Source organism: Pseudophryne corroboree, chromosome 2 (assembly GCF_028390025.1).
Source record: "Pseudophryne corroboree isolate aPseCor3 chromosome 2, aPseCor3.hap2, whole genome shotgun sequence".
Classification (NCBI taxonomy): Eukaryota; Metazoa; Chordata; class Amphibia; order Anura; family Myobatrachidae; genus Pseudophryne; species Pseudophryne corroboree.
In genome coordinates, this window is record NC_086445.1 from 110,338,667 (window position 1) to 110,357,054 (window position 18,388).

Below are 18,388 nucleotides of genomic sequence, written 5' to 3' on the forward strand. Positions count from 1 at the left end.
GCAACGCTTACAGCTGGTGCAAAACACAGCTGCCAGGCTGTTAACCAACCAGCCCCGTTCCAGCCACATAACACCCATCCTCTACTCCCTTCACTGGCTGCCTGTAAGATGGCGAATCCTCTTCAAGATTGGCTTACTGAGTTTCAAAGCATTACATGACCAAGGCCCAAGGTACCTGAAACAGCTTCTGATCCCATACTGCCCCACTCGATTACTGCGATCTGTAGATGAAGGACTTTTAGCAGTACCTAGAATCTACCGTAATTCATCTGGGGGTCGAGCTTTTAGTCATGCGGCTCCGACTCTATGGAACTCACTTCCCAGCACAGTGCGAGAGGCCCCAACTATAGAATCCTTCAAAAGTAGACTCAAGACTTTCCTGTTTACTCAAGCATTTCCATAGTGTCTCTTTTAGTATCTTCATGCTTCTGTATTTTATGAAAAATGTACTTCATTATTTTTCTGTACTATATTATGCTGTGTATCTGTTAAGCGCCTTGAGTCCTATTGGAGAAAGAGCGCTATATAAATAAAATTATTATTATTATTATTATAAAAGTGATTGAGGATCATAGCAAATTGTTGACGATGGCATATGGGGGGTAATTCTGAGTTGTTCGCAGCAGCAATTTTGTTAGCAGTTGGGCAACACCATGGCCCTCATTCCGAGTTGATCGGTCGCAAGGCGAATTTAGCAGAGTTACACACGCTAAGCCGCCGCCTACTGGGAGTGAATCTTAGCTTCTTAAAATTGCGACCGATGTATTCGCAATATTGCGATTACTAACTACTTAGCAGTTTCAGAGTAGCTTCAGACTTACTCTGCCTGTGCGATCAGTTCAGTGCTTGTCGTTCCTGGTTGACGTCACAAACACACCCAGCGTTCGCCCAGGCACTCCCACCGTTTCTCCGGCCACTCCTGCGTTTTTTCCGGAAACGGTAGCGTTTTCAGCCACACGCCCCTGAAACGCCGTGTTTCCGCCCAGTAACACCCATTTCCTGTCAATCACATTACGATCGCCGGAGCGATGAAAAAGCCGTGAGTAAAATTACTTTCTACATAGCAAAGTTACTTGGCGCAGTCGCAGTGCGAACATTGCGCATGCGTACTAAGCGGATTTTCATTGCGATGCGATGAAAAATACCGAGCGAACAACTCGGAATGAGGGCCCATGTGCACTGCAGGAGGGGCAGATATAACATGTGCAGAGAGAGTTAGATTTGGGTGTGGTGTGTTCAAACTGAAATCTAAATTGCAGTGTAAAAATAAAGCAGCCAGTATTTAACCTGCACAGAAACAAAATAACCCACCCAAATCTAACTCTCTCTGCACATGTTATATCTGCCTCCCCTGCAGTGCACATGGTTTTGTCCAACTGCTAACAAACTTGCTGCTACGATCAACTCAGAATTACCCCCATGATGCGATGCTACGATCGGACTCTGGCCCTCATTCCGAGTTGATCGCTCGCAAGGCGATTTTAGCAGAGTTACACACGCTAAGCCGCCGCCTACTGGGAGTGAATCTTAGCTTCTTAAAATTGCGAACGATGTATTCGCAATATTGCGATTACACACCTCGTAGCAGTTTCTGAGTAGCTCCAGACTTACTCGGCTTCTGCGATCAGTTCAGTGCTTGTCGTTCCTGGTTTGACGTCACAAACACACCCAGCGTTCGCCCAGACACTCCCCCGTTTCTCCGGCCACTCCTGCGCTTTTTCCGGAAACGGTAGCGTTTTTATCCACACGCCCATAAAACGCCGTGTTTCCGCCCAGTAACACCCATTTCCTGTCAATCACACTACGATCGCCGGAGCGAAGAAAAAGCCGTGAGTAAAAATACTATCTTCATTGTTAAATTACTTGGCGCAGTCGCAGTGCGAATATTGCGCATGCGTACTAAGCGGAATTTCACTGCGATGCGATGAAAATTACCGAGCGAACGACTCGGAATGAGGGCCTCTATTGCCTCTCGTCAACAATAATTGGCTGCTAAACACTCATATGATGCTCTGTGTACCGAACGGGCCCAATTTACCCATGACATTCACCGTAGCAAATATTATTATGGGTGCAACAGATCAGGGTTATTGCTTGCTAACCTTGTTCGTCCCCACACCGCCCCTTCTCGTATATTACAAATTGACCCTTTGACTGGACCCCCGGTTACTGACTCGTCTGGAATCTCTGATCGATTTAGGGAATATTACCAGTCACTGTATGACTCTCCACCTGATTGTCCATCTGAAGGCACTCGGTTCCTCTCTAAAGCGGACTTACCTGTTCTTATAGAAGAGAAAAGGGACTTTTCAACTGCATCGGTAACGGACGCAGAATTGTCCTTTTTAATCAGGTCTTGGCCAAAGGTAAATCCCCGGGCCCCGATGGTTTTAGTGCGGAGTATTATCACCTTCTTTTAGACTGTTTATTGCCCCACCTGCCTACTTTGTTTATTCTCTGCTTTCTGGAGAACAGCCCCCTCCACACTTTACTGAGGCTAGAATAGTTTTTCAGAAACCTGGTAAAGACCCTACGCAGGTCCAATCTTATAGGCCCATTTCTTTATTAAATCAAGACTTGAAACTATTTTTTTTTATTTAAATAGAGTATTTTTATTCAGCAAAATTGTTATCATTACAGACATTCCAATGTGTACGGGGAATCACAGTTGGCATTACACAATATACTGAACTATTTACCTCCCCAATCAGTAGATGTATACAGTAAGCGTTGCTGAAAAATACAAATCTATCTACTGCCAAACGCGCAGAATAAGTATTTTCTGATGTCTGCAAACAAGTCGTAATCCACATACATAACATTTTCAATTTTCTCCCCAAACTATTTTAGTTTACAACCCAACTAGAAGGCCAAAATATAGACTATAAAACACCTAAAAAAAAAAAAACTGCGAGATACGCAGTAATCAAATAACTAAAATCAGAATCTCCTAGATCGACACAATTATGTGAGGCGAGGTGCAATAGCATTGTAGTATAAATAAAAGAAGAAGAAGAACTCGGCTCGGTACCGCAAGGCCCAGAAAGCACACCGCCTCTAAGGTTCAATACACCCTATATCTTAAGGGCAGGGGAAGAGTATGTAGAATTGATCCAAGGGGACCATATTTCCTCGTATTTAGAAAGAGCATTATTTTTCATGTATATATAGCCGTCCTTCAATAGAGTGTCGTTCACCAGAGCCTTAAATGCAGATACCGAAGGAGAATGTGGAGCCATCCACGTCCTTGCAACACACCTTGGCAAGGGCGCAGATATTTCGAGCGTACATACCCTCCCACCTAGACCCAGAGTCAAACCCTCCCACCCCCAGAATACAGAATCTCAGGGTCAGCATGCCTCCTGGTATCCCCGTGTGTTCCAGAATCGCCCGACCCCAGCCCAGAACGCCTGCAAGGATGGACACTCCCATACAAGGTGCCAGCAGCCCCGCATTTGGGACAAACGGCAGCACCACCAGCCCCAAACCTGGCCAGCCTGTTCGGCGTCATATATGATCTGTGCAAAATAAAAAGTTGTATTTGTTGAAACCTTAGTGATTTAGTGACCATACTCGAGTTCCCCAGCGCAGCCTCCCAATCCCCCACGTCTATGAGGCCGAGATCGCACTCCCAGCGCTCACGAAGGTTCGAGAGTGGGTCTGCATGAATTGTTTTAAGAAGGTACGAGTAAGTGAAGGAGATCACTCTAACTCGACCCAGTGAAATAAAAAGGTCTTTATGGGGAAGGGGAGGAGCACCGGGGGAGAGTCCCCGAACTGTGACTGCAAGGCGTGTCGGAGTTGTAAGAATCTATAAAAGTAAGAGCTTGGAAGGCCAAACTCCTCCTTTAGTTGCTGAAACAATTTCATTGTGCCATCACTATGCAGCTGGGATATGGAAACTATGGAGTACGCTGCCCACACCGCCCCACTCTCCAGAGACCCCAGCTCAGGGAACACAGCAGAGTGCCAGAGAGGAGTGTCCGGATCCATACTATCATACCTGAGCATACCCTTCAAAGCTAGCCAGATCTTCTTGGCCTGAAGAACAATAGGAGGAGAGAATCGAGAAGCACTCCCTCCCACCAAAACCTGCGCCGGGGAGAGGTCCGGATAGTAACACCTGAGAAACTCCCAGTATAAACCACCATTATCCCCTCCCCGGAGCCAAGTGCCAATATGTGACAACTGTGCCGCATAATAATATAATTGAAAGTGGGGCAGGGCCAAGCCGCCATCAGCTTTTTGTCTAGTGAGGGTATGTAGCTTTATTCTAGGCCTTTTATTAGCCCAGATCAGGGACGTTAATATACTATTCAATTTCCTAAAGAAGGCCGGGAAGATGTACACAGGGGATTGCGAAAGAACATACAATAGTTTGGGCAAAACTATCATTTTAATGAGGCTAACCCTACCCGTCATTGTCAGCGGGAGTTTACACCAAGCTCTCGACTTGCGTACAATCAGCTGTACGAGTGGGTCAAGATTCAAGGGTATAAAATCCGAAGGGTCATTAGTAATTTGAATTCCAAAATATTTAAACTGGCCTGTCCAGCACAGCGGCAAGGAGAGCCTCGGGACCCGGGGAGGAGAGCCCATGATGGGCATAATAAAGGATTTGGACCAGTTTATGCGGAGACCATAAAAGCCACCTAATTTCTCAATGACCTGCAGCATGATAGGCATATCCGCAGTGTAATCATGTAGGAATAACAGCAGGTCATCCGCATAAAGGGCTATTTTGTCGGTGCAGGGGCCTGTAGCAACTCCCCCAATGTCCGGGTGTGATCTAATCAAGCAAGCCAAAACTCGATGGCTATGGCAAACAAGGCAGGAGAAAGGGGGCAACCCTGTCTGGTGCCCCGAGTCAGAGTAAAGGAGGAAGAAATGTAGCCGTTGACCAAGATCCTGGCGCATGGGCTTTGATATAGCAATCTGATCCATTGTATAAAATTAGGGCTGAAACCCATACAATTCATGACTCCCCACAGGTAGGACCATTCGACGCTGTCGAACGCCTTAGCCGCATCCAGCGAGACCACAACCGCGTCCGAGGGGAAGTCGTGAGGAGCCTGCAAAATAGTGTACAGTCTGCGCAGGTTGATGGACGTGGACTTTCCTGGCATAAAGCCAGATTGGTCCTGATGTATTATGGATGTAATAACCGAGTTGAGCTGGACCGCCAAAATTTTTGCCAGGATCTTGGCATCGGTAGGGATGAGAGAGATCGGCCTGTAGAACTCCAAGAGTTTGGGGTCCTTACCGGGCTTTTGCAGCACTATAATAACAGCCTCGGACATTGAGGGAAGAAGTTGATTAGTGGTAAATATATCTGTATACATATCATATAACTTAGAGCCGAAGAACTGTATGTACTGTTTGTATAGCTTAGTGGGTATGCCGTCGCTTCCCGGAGACTTGCCACTGGGAGACAAACCTACTGCCGCAGTCACCTCATCCAAAGTCAAAGGCGCGTCCAGAATGTCCCTAGCCTCGGGGGAAAGTTTGCAAAGGGGTATACTAGTCAAATACAGGTCTAGGTCCTCCATGGAGCACGTCAGCTGAGAGTCATAAACCTCTTTAAAATAGGAGAGGAACATCTGCGCAATGTCGGGGGTGCTGTCTACAATGGAGCCGTCAGGGCCAGACATCTGCACTATCGTGGTCCCAGGTCGGTCATAATGCACTAAATGGGCCAGTAAGCTACCCGGTCTGTACGCCTGCATATATATGTTAGTGGCCCTGAACAAAAGGGAGCGTGCATTTTTATCCGAGAGGTGAGCCATCCATGCCTCCTGAGCTGTCAGCCAACGTGCCTTCAGTGCAGAGGTGCCCTCTGCCAAATAGCGGGTCTCTAGGTCCCTATACTCGGATTCAAGTTGTCTCTCCGTCGCCCTGCATGCCATCTTGCGGGCAGCAATTTTGCCAATCAGTGTACCACGTAAATAAGCTTTGAATGAATCCCATACAACAGGTGTCGGGGCCGAGCCCACATTATCTGCAAAAAAAACCCTCCCACTTGGACGTCAAATCCGGGCAGTCGCCCAGCTGAGCCAACCAGGACGGATGTAACTTCCAATATGACTGTCCCCTCCGGCACTCCACATCTAGAGATAACATCAGGGGTGAATGGTCAGATACCCCCCGTGCCTCGTAATGAACATCCGTTATACTAGGTAGGAGCTTGGGCGAGACCAGGGCCAGGTCGATTCTGGAGAATGAGCCATACGTGCTGGAGAAACATGAGAATTACCTAAGTGTAGGATACCGAGCCCTCCAGACGTCCACCCACTGCATGCTATCCAAAAAATCAGCAAATTTAGATTTAGATATAAATGAGCCGTCCCCCACCCCTGAAGCCCGAGAAGACCTCCATCTATCCAGAGAGACATCAAGCACGTTATTAAAGTCCCCCAAACAAATAACAGGGTTATGAGAGGAAGAGGCAATAAATGAGGCGGCTTTCTGCTGGACATCATACGAGAATGGTGGAGGAACATATACAGACAAAAGGGAGTTCAATTTGCATTCCAGTAACACAAACCTGCCATACGGGTCAGTATTGACCGTGATCAATTCAAACTAGACATTCCTCCGTATCATGACCGACACCCCTCGAGAAGAGGAGGAGTGAGAGGAATGATATGCCCAACCCACCCAAGGCCTGTGGAGTGACAGCAGTCTGTTTCCTTCTAAGTGAGTTTCACTCAGGCAAATAATATCTGGGTCATATTTCTTAATCATTTTAAGTACCAGGGATCGCTTTACTTTATTATTAATGCCCAGGACATTCCATGCCAAAATTTTTAAGGCAGACATGTCGACCATATTACTATCAGGAACACATCTTACAGAGACCCCACAGGGTGGAGAGGAAGCCCCATTATCAAAGTTAACCGGGCGTCTACCTGCCCGTGCATAGTTCTACCTCCTGAACCATGTCGTCCGCAGGCCCCGGGCCCCGAGCCATGTCCGCCAGAGCAACATACCCTCACCTCACCGTTTGATATGCAGATATATAGAAAACAAAAAAAAACAAGAAAAGAAATAAAAACCTACAGAAAAACAAACAGCATCCCCACAGCATCCCCCCTCCCCGTATACCTCCCCGAACTGTGGCATACACGTATAATAATATGACATCGCCGCATAGTTTAAGATGCAAAGATATAGAAAACAATAAACTGAAGAAAGAAAAAAAAAACCCACATAAGAGCAAACAGCGCCCATATAACATCCCCCCTCCCCGTATACCTCCCTGAAATGTGGCATACACATATCCCCAACAAAACCCTAACCCTGGAGATCCAAAAGCCTACGGCAAACCTATGCGTAGCATAAAGACCTAAAGTCCCAGTGCAAAAACCTAAGCGTATATAACACTACGCAGCAAAGTCCAGGACCACTAAAACAAGAGGGCGCTCCCCGGACATATACTTGCATACTTTAGGCCCATGGAAGGAAGAAACTGAAAATCAGTCCGGAGCCAGCTGACGGACGCCCGGAGCGTATCTGTCCAGCCAGGCCGCCGCCTCCCTCGGAGAGCTGAAGAATTTGGTTTCCCCGTCCGCCACCACACGCAGCCTGGAGGGGAACAACATCGAATAGGGGAGATTCAGGTCACGAAGACGCCGCTTGATGGGCAGGAATTGGGCTCGGTCTTTTTGGACATCCGCCGCAAAGTCTAGAAATGCCGACACCCGAACACCATTCCGAAGCAGGGGGCCCTTTGTGCAGCCCAGGTGCTGGACTGAGTCCCGGTCTTTATAATGCAAGAATTTGGCAATAAAGGTTCGTGGTGGGGCGCCTGGAGGTAGAGGCCAGAAAGGTACCCGGTGAGCCCGCTCCACCGCAAACTGGTATGTAAAGGAGTCTGCACTATACGCCTCCTTGAGCCAGGACTCCAGAAAGTCCTCAGGATGTGCTCCCTCTTCCTTCTCAGGCAGGCCCACAAACCTCACATTGTTTCTGTGGAGGGGTCCCTCCATATCCAGGAGCTTAGTTTGCATCGTCGACACTTGCTGAGAGACTGTAGACACAGACCGTTGCAGAAGGCCACAGAGGACTTCTAGATTAGAGACCCGCGTCTCGGTTTCACCCGGACACGCTGGACATCCTGACGTAGCAACGAAAAGTCGCACTGCACCCTCTCCATTTTGTCCGACAAGCGTTGTTCGCTCGCCGCTATGGCCTCCAGTACCTGTTGAATGGCAGGGGCAGATGGCTGCATTTCCGCACCCGAGTCGGGCCCGGCCGGGGGATCGGGTCTAGTAGGAGGGGACGATTTAGGAGATGACTGCGTCGGCTGGGGAGTTGGTTGGCGGGCAAACTTCTCCAATTTAGCAGCAGCCACGCTTTGGCCGCCTCTCACCATGGTATCAAGGCGCAACCAGCACACGAGGTCCGGATGTTCAGTGTCAGGGAACACAGCAGTGATTAGGAGAAGCAGTATCCACAGCGCACCAAATACCAAAACATCCAGCGGTGAAACAGGGGGGGGGGGCACCAGGGGGGCCCAAGGATATATAATGTCAGGTTAATGTTATTGTAGGGCAGAATAGCGCACCCAGGGTTACTCGGTCCAGCCCTGCAGCCCCCTCAGAGTCACAGTGCAGTGCAGTGGGGATTTACCTAGAGGGCTGCCCCCAAGATGGCCACCGGGCCCACAGCCTCCCCCCTCAGAATGTCAGAGCCCAGGGACCAGGAGCAGCCAGGTACGAATGTCAGGTGGCGCGGGGAGGGGGGGGGGGCTACTCACCCCAGGTTATATCCAGCGGCAATCTTCACCGCGGGTTCGCGTCGCGCCTGCGCGCGCCCGCAGCAGTCTGGCGGCTGAGCACTAATTGAGGCCGGGGATGCACGGGCGGATCAGGCCCAAGTCGCGGGCAGGAGACTCTCGGCGGGGATGTTCAGTGACAAACGTCGCTGCCCCAGGGAGACAGGAGGCAGTAGCAGTGTAAGAGCGGCTGTAGCAAGGGCACCAGGAGGAATACAGGATTTATTGCCCGGGGAGCTCCTGCGTCCTGCTTCCTACCCGCTCGCCGCCGTGGCCACGCCCCGTCGACTTGAAACTATTTACTAAATTATTAGCACAGCGAATGCAGGGCTTTCTCCCTCGAATATTGCACCCAGCCCTAAATGGTTTTGTGAAGGGCAGGAATTCGGTCCACAACATACGTATGTTGGTAGCGGCAATGAATCGTTATCACTAATTAGGTAACAAAGATGCCATCATTGTCAGTTGCGATGCGGACAAGGCTTTTGATAGAGTTTCCTGGTCACATATATCACGTTTACTCCATGCTCAACATTTTGGCCCAAAATGTATTGCTATATTTAACATGTTGTACTCACGCCCGGTAGCTCATTTGACTATTAATGGGTTAAATTTGGTACCTTTCACATTGTTCCGGGGTACCCGTCAAGTTTACCACCTTTCGCCACTATTATTTAACTTGGCGCTTGATCCCTTGATTCGCGTATTTTTTAAAGACACAACATGGCAGGGTATTAGACTAGGCGATATGGAAGTAAAAGTCTCGGCCTTTGCAAATGACTTACTCTTATATCTTAGTAACCCAAAACAGGCGCTCCCTTTCCTGCAAGGTATTCTGGCTGATTTCCACCAGGTGTCAGGTTTCCTTATTAATTTTAATAAAACGGAAGCCTTGGCTTTACATACTGCAGCTAAATCAGGATGGGGATCCTCTTTTCCTTTTTGTTGGGCCCAGCACCATTTATTGTATTTGGGTCTGAAATTTCCTAGTGATTTTACCAAACTCTATACTATCAATTATTCCCGCTCAGATGTTGAAAGACTTTGAAAAATTGAGACATCTGCCACTATCTTATATTGGTAGATGGCATTTATTTAAAATTATTTCTTTCCCTAGGCTTTTGTACCCAGTCCAGATGCTGCCATTCTTACTGACTAAAAAAGATATTGCCTCTATTAATAAGGCGTTATCCAAATTCATACGGGCAGGTAAATGCCCTCGGATATCACTGCTGAAATTGCAGCAGCCGTTGTCATTGGGGCAGTGGCGTAAGTTTGTCCCAGTTGCCCGGAGGCAAGATAAATATTGGTGCCCCCCCTATTTCCTATATTAAGATAAATATATGTATGTATGTGTGCGCATGTTCTGAAAAAAATGTACACACTGTATTTATACATTTAATTGTCTTTTATTTTAAATCACACATTTCTTAGCAGTCATACCCAGGATTAGAACCCATGACCTGTTACACTAACAGCAGTCACTTTACTGATGGAGTTATGAGAATTCTAACTATATGAAGTAGACGTTACGTGTAATTGTCAGAGAAGTATCTTCATATAGTTAAAATTCTCATATTTCCTATACAGGAGCAAACAGCTTCATCAGTAAGGTGTCTGCTTCCAGTGTAATAGGTCGTGGGTTATAATCCTGGGTATGACACTTGTAAAATGTGTATATTCAGTATAATAAAGAGGGTGTAATTTGTAAGGTGCAGGGACCAGTGAGGAAGTCGGCCACTGAATATACAGCAGCAGCTATCAATTAACTTAATTCAATGGGGTCACAGAATGGGAGGAGAGGTGCCCCCTTCAGAGCAGGAGCCCGGCAGCAGATGACTCCGTTGCCTCCCAGAGTTCTGCCTCTGCATTGGGGGGCATTTATTTTCACAACAAACAAGACTATGCGATAGCCTCTAATTTACGGTATGCTCTGGACTGGGTGGGAGAGGCCTCTAACTTTGTTAATTTAGATATTGAACGGGGATTTCTTACCGATTGTTCTCTGCTTTCTATTTTACACACTCCATCACCTTCTATACCCGAAGCGGTTAAGGATAACCCACTGTTGTGTAACCCCTGTATGGTGTGGCGTAGTTCACGTAAGCGGTTAGGATTATCCTGTACTCGCACTATTTTCTCACCATTACTTTATAATCGTGATTTTTAAAATGGTAAACCGCACGCAATATTTTGGACTTGGCATCTGCATGGACTCCGTTTGGCGTATCATTTGATGGTGATGGATGATAGTCTCTCCTCTACCCGCACCCTGGCCAGACTTCAGGAGCTATTCCCAAATCTTTAGATCCCCATATTCGCCTATTTCCAGGCCCGTAGTTTTGTCATACGACTGTTAATTGATCAGAAACAATCAAACCACTCTACTATGTTTGATGTCTTGATAAAAATCCGTATAGGTACCCCTTCCCTACCTCATTATTGTATGAACAGGTTAGAAAGACAATTGACCTTACCACTATGTCCACGTGCATGGCAAAATGGAGGGACTCCTCCCCAGATCTACCCTTGCAAACTATTGTTAAGGCTTCAGCTACATTGAATAAACAGCTACTCTCTTCTTCGTTTGCTTAAATGCAATATAAGATTCTACATCGGGCATACTATACCCCAAAACTTAAAGTTATCTGCCACTCCTGTGATAACCCTAATTGTTTTGCGTGCCGCTTTCCTGAGGCTGATATTCTCCATTGTTTTGTTCAGTGGTTCATTCCTTTTGGACAACTGTCCAATCCTATGTGAATAACACTCTTCATATTCCTTTTACTATCACATTGCCGTGGCCAATGTGGAGCTTTGCTATTGTCTGTTTACGGCTCCTCATATTTACATGATACTAATGTGGAGCACTGTCTTTATTTGTTATCAGTATGCCGACCTGTATGCGAGAATGTACTTTTTCCATTGTCTATTTTTATTCAATAAACATATCTGAAAAAAACCCCCCATAGAAAAACAAAAATTGTGTCAGTGAGTAATGACTGCACCTGTGTTCCTGCTGGATGGTCTGGAAAACCTGAACTGTTGGTAGCCCTCAAGGACCAGCATTGGCTACCCCTGCCTTAGGCAATGTGAGTGAATACGCCTTATTATGTCCGACCACCCCCCATTCTAAACCCACTCCTCTCTTTCTGTGCTATATATGTATGTAATGATGTTCTGCCTTCCATATTTAAAAGGACTCATAATTCCAACAGCGAGAGCTGCTACCGCAATGGTCTTTGGACGCAGCACTAGTATGGCAGAGGCGTGCAGGAGGCATCTATTTCCTACAGACGCCTGCTACGGAATTTGTATCTTAGTTGAAGGATACTGCACGGCCGCTTCCCCGCAGCTGTGCAAGAAGGTACAAATCAGACTCAGGCCCAGTGCGAGCCTACTGTTACCTCTTATCACCCTGAATGCTTACAGGCCAGCGCACTCCTGCCTTTTCCATATCTTTACTACAATTACACCAATCACCTAGACACAAATAGTCAGTGTTCGATACAGTCTTGTATTTTATTATATAAGAACACACAGAGCAAGTTCCGGATTCCTAGTTGCTGAGCAGTCCTGTATGTGGGATGCTAGCAGGTGACGATTGGCCACACTCCTTCACCCACCTGCACTTGGAACAGAAATGCGGCTATCCTCGGGTAAATGTCCTGTTAGCAGCAGGCTCCAAATTAGCCACAGAATCTCCTGATTTAAAATATGTCTGGAAAAAAAAGCAAAGCCGCTATTCACATGCTAAACACATTCCCCCCTTCAGCAACTGCTGCCATAGACCCGCCCCTGGGGGTATCTGCCTTCTCTGACTATAGACTACCCATAGTGCACTGAAAAGAGGCAAAATAGTGACAACTGAGCAGCACATCGATTTTAAATAGATGTTGCGTTTCAGGGGGTAAAGCACACATTTACTAACATTTAAAAACAAATTAAAAAAACACGTTAGTAAATGTGTGTTTTAGCTCCTGAAACACAATAGCAAATGAGGATGAAAATCGCCCTTTACGCTACTGTTCACTGTTGCACCACTTCAGCGTTATCACTAACCTAGTCTGTCTCCTGAGACCTGCACTACCTCACCCTGCTCTCCTGCTCTGCTCCTTGTCACCTCTCAGTCTCTAGCACTCATCTGCAACTACAGTCTCACTGTTGCTGGCTTCTCCACCGTCATCTCCACCCTGCGTTTCTCAGCCACACCGTCATCTCTCCACTGCACCGTCATCTCCCCGATGCAATTCTCAGCTACATAGTCATCTCCCCCCTGGATTTCTCAGCCACACAGTCATCTCTCCCCTGCATTTCTCAGCCACACCGTCCTCTCCCCTGCATTTCTCAGCTACACCGTCCTCTCCCCCTGCATTTCTCAGCTACACCGTCCTCTCCCCCTGCATTTCTCAGCTACACCGTCCTCTCCCCCTGCATTTCTCAGCCACACAGTCATCTCTCCCCTGCATTTCTCAGCCACACAGTCATCTCCCCCCCTGGATTTCTCAGCCACACAGTCATCTCTCCCCTGCATTTCTCAGCCACACCGTCATCTCCCCCTGCATTTCTCAGCTACACCGTCCTCTCCCCCCTGCATTTCTCAGCCACACAGTCATCTCCCCCCCTGGATTTCTCAGCCACACAGTCATCTCTCCCCTGCATTTCTCAGCCACACCGTCATCTCCCCCCTGCATTTCTCAGCCACACAGTCATCTCCCCCCTGCATTTCTCAGCCACACAGTCATCTCCCCCCTGCATTTCTCAGCCACACAGTCATCTCCCCCCTGCATTTCTCAGCCACACAGTCATCTCCCCCCTGCATTTCTCAGCCACACAGTCATCTCCCCCCTGCATTTCTCAGCCACACCGTCATCTCCCCCCTGCATTTCTCAGCCACACCGTCATCTCCCCCCTGCATTTCTCAGCCACACCGTCATCTCCCCCCTGCATTTCTCAGCCACACCGTCATCTCCCCCCCTGTATTTCTCAGCTACACCGTCATCTCCCCCCTGCATTTCTCAGCCACACCGTCATCTCCCCCCCTGTATTTCTCAGCTACACCGTCATCTCCCCCCTGCATTTCTCAGCCACACCGTCATCTCCCCCCTCTATTTCTCAGCTACACCTCCATCTCCCCCCTGCATCTCTAAGCCTGCTCCCTTTAATTCTGTGTCTCTCAGCCTGCCCTCCCATTTCCTCATACCTCTTTCAGACCACGTAAGACAGGTCGCAGCCGGGAGCCATACACGGATGCGACCCGCCTAAGCCCCTATTTGCCGCTGTCCCCAACCCGGCATATTATTACCCCAACCCTGACATGTGTCTCCCTAGCCCAGTCCACTCACATGTTCCTAATGCTGCATGAACATGCTGCTCTGTTTCCCTCAGTTGGCTTCTCTTCAGTGTCCAGCACAGCATAACGTCATGACGTCACACATGTGTCTATACAAACTTAACTTTATTGTGCGACTGTCTGGGCTCTGCCTCCTCTCTCACTTCATGTGCTCTGCAGTTTTTTTCATGTCAAACATGACAGCAGCAGCGGTGCAAGTGGGCGGGTACGGCATACCCTTAAGAATTTAGCCGTGGGTACACTGTACCCACCACCGCCGGGCCGCCGCTCCCTTCCTCTGCTGCTGCTCAGAGGGGAGGAGAGCGCAGCATGCGCCTCTCCTGCCCCTCAGTGTCTACCTTCAATTCGGCACCGGCCCGTGAGCCTATCAGAGCCCGCGGACCGCCAGCCAAAGCTCCTTGGCTGCTGGGCCGCGAGCTTTGATTGGCTCACGGATCGGCGCCTAATTGAAGGTAGACACCCGCACTGCCGCCATAGACTGAGGGGCAGGAGAGGCGCACGTTGCACACTCCTCCCCTCACACACAGAACAGCAGCAGCGCGGTAAGCAGCAGGGGAAGGAGGGGGGGCACTGTGAGGACATGTGTACCTGGCACTGGGGGCATATCTGGCACTGCGGGGACATGTGTATCTGGCACTGGGGACATTTCTGTATCTGGCACTGGGGTCCTATCTGGCACTGGGGGCATATCTGGCACGGGGAAGGGGGGGGGGGGGGCATTTTGGTATCTGGCACTGGGGGGCAATGTATATCTGACACTGTGGGGCAATGTGTATCTGGCACTGGGGGGCAATGTATATCTGACACTGTGGGGCAATGTGTATCTGGCACTGGGGGGCAATGTATATCTGACACTGTGGGGCAATGTGTATCTGGCACTGGGGGGCAATGTGTATCTGGCACTGGGGGGCAATGTGTATCTGAGATCAGTACGAAATCCCGCTGGACGGGATCCCGGCGGTCGAAATTCCGACAGGGGTGGCGAGCGGAACGCAGCCCGTTGCGGGCTTGCTGCGCTCGCCACGCTGCGTGCACACTAATTTATTCTCCCTCTATGGGTGTCATGACACCCACGGAGGGAGAATATGTCGGGATTGTGCCGGTCGGGATTCCGGTGTTGGTATTTCGACCGCCAGGATTCCGTCCGGCGGGATCGTGACCGCATCCCGTGTATCTGGCACTCTGGGGGCATTTGTGTATCTGGCACTGTGGGGCAATGTGTATCTGGCACTATTGGGGTCATATGTTTATCTGCCCCCCCCCCCCCATATGTGTATCACGCCTCAATTTTCATTGACCACACCCATTTTTTGGCGCGCACGCGCACACAGTACCTATAAGACATTTTTTCTACTTGCACCACTGGACAGCAGTAAGGTGGTATGGGGGTACATACTGGCTGTCTATAGTAATGGACGTCTATCAGAGCAATTCAATTGTTGCTTTGATCAGGTGCCCATTAGCCGCTGCAGTCACATTTTTTTCTCGCAGTCTCTGAAGGTGCGAGAAAACAATTATGCAAAGTCCGTTTTTTGGGTGCCCAAAGCGCCCACACCCGGACTTCAGACGCCCAATAGAGATTTTAAGATGGGTTTAGTCACTTTGCACGGCTAAACCCAGTGCTTTCAGTTGTATTAAATGGTTGTGTGAGCTTGAGTGAAGTGGGGTTCTATACAGCTCACCAGCCGGTGAGTTTATACTGCAAACAGAAGTGGGAGACGTGTGTCTCCACCATTCCACTACTCACACAGTCTCTGTGTACTACGTAAGGCTCTACACAGCAACAGGCGTATGGCCTTGGGGAAGGGGCGTGTTCTCACTAAGGGTGTGGCCTCATGGTGCTGTGCCCCCTCCCACACAGACTCATCTTCCCTTTTGTCTCTGCAGCCCCAGATGTCCAGGTGTCCCTAGGCTATTCAGATGCCCCTAGGTACAGTATTTGCCTGCACTGCTTATGCCTAGGGTCCGCTTTGTTTACTGTACATATGTTATACCTTGTGTTTGTTGAGTTGGAGTATAACACATTTTAGAATCTAACTTTAATTTCTTGATTCCTTCCTTAATCAGGACATGAATGTTTTTAAATATTTTCGAAACCTCATCAATTTTAAAGGTCAGGGGGACCCAAGGCTTTTGCTTAAATGCATTAACCCCAGAGAGGTGAGTACTGTACATAGCTGCAGCAGTCCCAGATTTGTCTTTAAATGTTTTTCTTTCCAAATGTACAATTTCCCAATTACAATAATTAACATACATTTATTATCTATTGGGAATCTCTGGACTTTATATGTTAATATTTATATTGATATAAAAAAAAAAAAGCAGATATGTGTGATTATAGCTGTGGGTGTTTTAGTGGGTATCCGTTCACATGGTCGACCATGTTATGGTCGACAGTCATTAGGTCGACCACTATTGGTCGACATTGACATGGTCGACATGGACACATGGTCGACACATGAAAATGATCGCCACATGAAAGGTCAACACATGAAAAGGTCGACATGAGTTTTTTCACTTTTTTTTCTTTTGGGGAACTTTTCCATACTTTACGATCCACGTGGACTACGATTGGAACGGTAATCTGTGCCGAGCGAAGCGGTAGCGGAGCGAAGGCACCATGCCTGAAGCATGGCGAGCGAAGCGAGCCATGCGAGGGGACGCGGTGCACTAATTGGGGTTCCCAGTCACTTTACGCAAAAAACGACACCAAAAAAAGTTAAAAAACTCATCTCGACCTTTGAATGTGTCGACCTTTTATGTGTCGACCATGTGTCCATGTCGACCATGTCAATGTCGACCAATAGTGGTTGACCTAATGACTGTCGACCATAACATGGTCGACCATTCATACCGGAACCGTTTTAGTGCACCAAGTGTCACCTATATTGCACTGCGTGTGTTATACCTATATACACTGGCATGGGTGTAGTATGGTATGCCGGCGGCCGGGCTCCTGGCGACCAGCATACCGGCGCCGGGAGCCCGACCGCCGGCATACCGACAGCGTGGCGAGCGCAAATGAGCCCCTTGCGGGCACGGTGGCGCGTCACGTGCGCCACGCTATTTTATTCTCCCTCCAGGGGGGTCTGGGACCCCCACGAGGGAGAAAAAGTGTCGGTATGCCGGCTGTCGGGATTCCTGCGCCGGTATACTGTGCGCCGGGATATCGACATTCGGCATACTGAAGACCACCCCACTGGCACAGCAGAGAAGTGTCCCTGCAAATCATTTCCGTCATGGTATCTGGATTCCCCCTGGCTCTGTCCTGTCAACAGAACCACAGGATTGGGGGCAAGCAGGTCTCCTGTAACAGGCACCGGTAAGAGGGAGGTGACACAGCTGGGAGAGATGAGAAGGGGGTGGCAGAGAGGAGGGTAACAGCACTGCACCTACATCCAAAATCCCCCCTCCAAAACCGAGCTGTTGATACCATCCAAAAACTGCCCTCTACATTACTGACAGATGTGTCCTCATACACGGAGCATCTTTACACCATACAGTGAGAGACCCGGCGTGACTGAGTTGCTCCGAGACGAATAGCATACCGTATTTCCCTTTAAATTCTGCGTCTTATTCAAAGACACAGCAAAAGGCCGCGCACAGTGTACCAGAAACACCGGGCTGTAACTGTAACCGCACAGGGATTGGTATAACAGACATACAAAGACGCAGATGATGCACCATGGAACGTAGAGTGAGGAAAAGCCGCTCACAGTGTACCAGAGACGCCGGGCTGTGACTGTAACAGCACAGGAATTGGTATGACACGCGTACAAAGACGCAGATGACGCACAGTGGACCATGGGGTGAGGAAAAGTCACGGCCATTGCATTGCAGCCCTATTACACAGATCGGACTCAGCCTCGCACAGATGTACAAATGTCGCACACCCCAGTGGTCGGTCCCCAGCTTAAGCCCAGGCTTGTGCATGCCGCCCCTGCTATTCTGCCAGCTTAAGCCCGGGCCTGCACCTGCCACCCCTGATATTCTGCCAGTTTAAACCCAGGCCTATACATGCCACCGCTGCTATTCTGCCAGCTTAAGCCCAGGCCTATGCATGCCACCCCTGCTATTCTGCCACCTTAAGCCCAGGTCTATGCATGCCACCCCTGCTATTCTGCCACCTTAAGCCCAGACCTATGCATGCCACCCCTGCTATTCTGCCACCTTAAGCCTAGGCCTATGCATGCCACCCCTACTATTCTGCCACCTTAAGCCCAGGCCTATGCATGCCGCCCCTACTGTTCTGCCACCTT

At 48.9% G+C, this 18,388-nt stretch overlaps 1 protein-coding gene across 5 annotated transcripts in view; it reads left to right on the forward strand.

The window, feature by feature from the left end:
* The window catches only part of C2H11orf65 (chromosome 2 C11orf65 homolog), a 95,783-nt gene that overhangs the window by 21,933 nt on the left and 55,462 nt on the right, over positions 1-18,388 (forward strand). For 3 of the 5 annotated variants that reach the window (XR_010203085.1, XM_063951608.1, XM_063951605.1), the window contains exons 2-3: positions 11,977-12,143; positions 16,197-16,289. Coding sequence is in view for 4 of the 5 variants with exons in the window: in XM_063951608.1 (XP_063807678.1) it covers positions 12,012-12,143; positions 16,197-16,289 (225 nt within the window). In the remaining variant the exon portion in view is untranslated. Of the gene's footprint in view, positions 1-11,976; positions 12,144-16,016; positions 16,060-16,196; positions 16,290-18,388 lie in introns of all 5 variants that reach the window. The other 2 variants (XM_063951609.1, XM_063951606.1) reach the window with 2 other exon arrangements.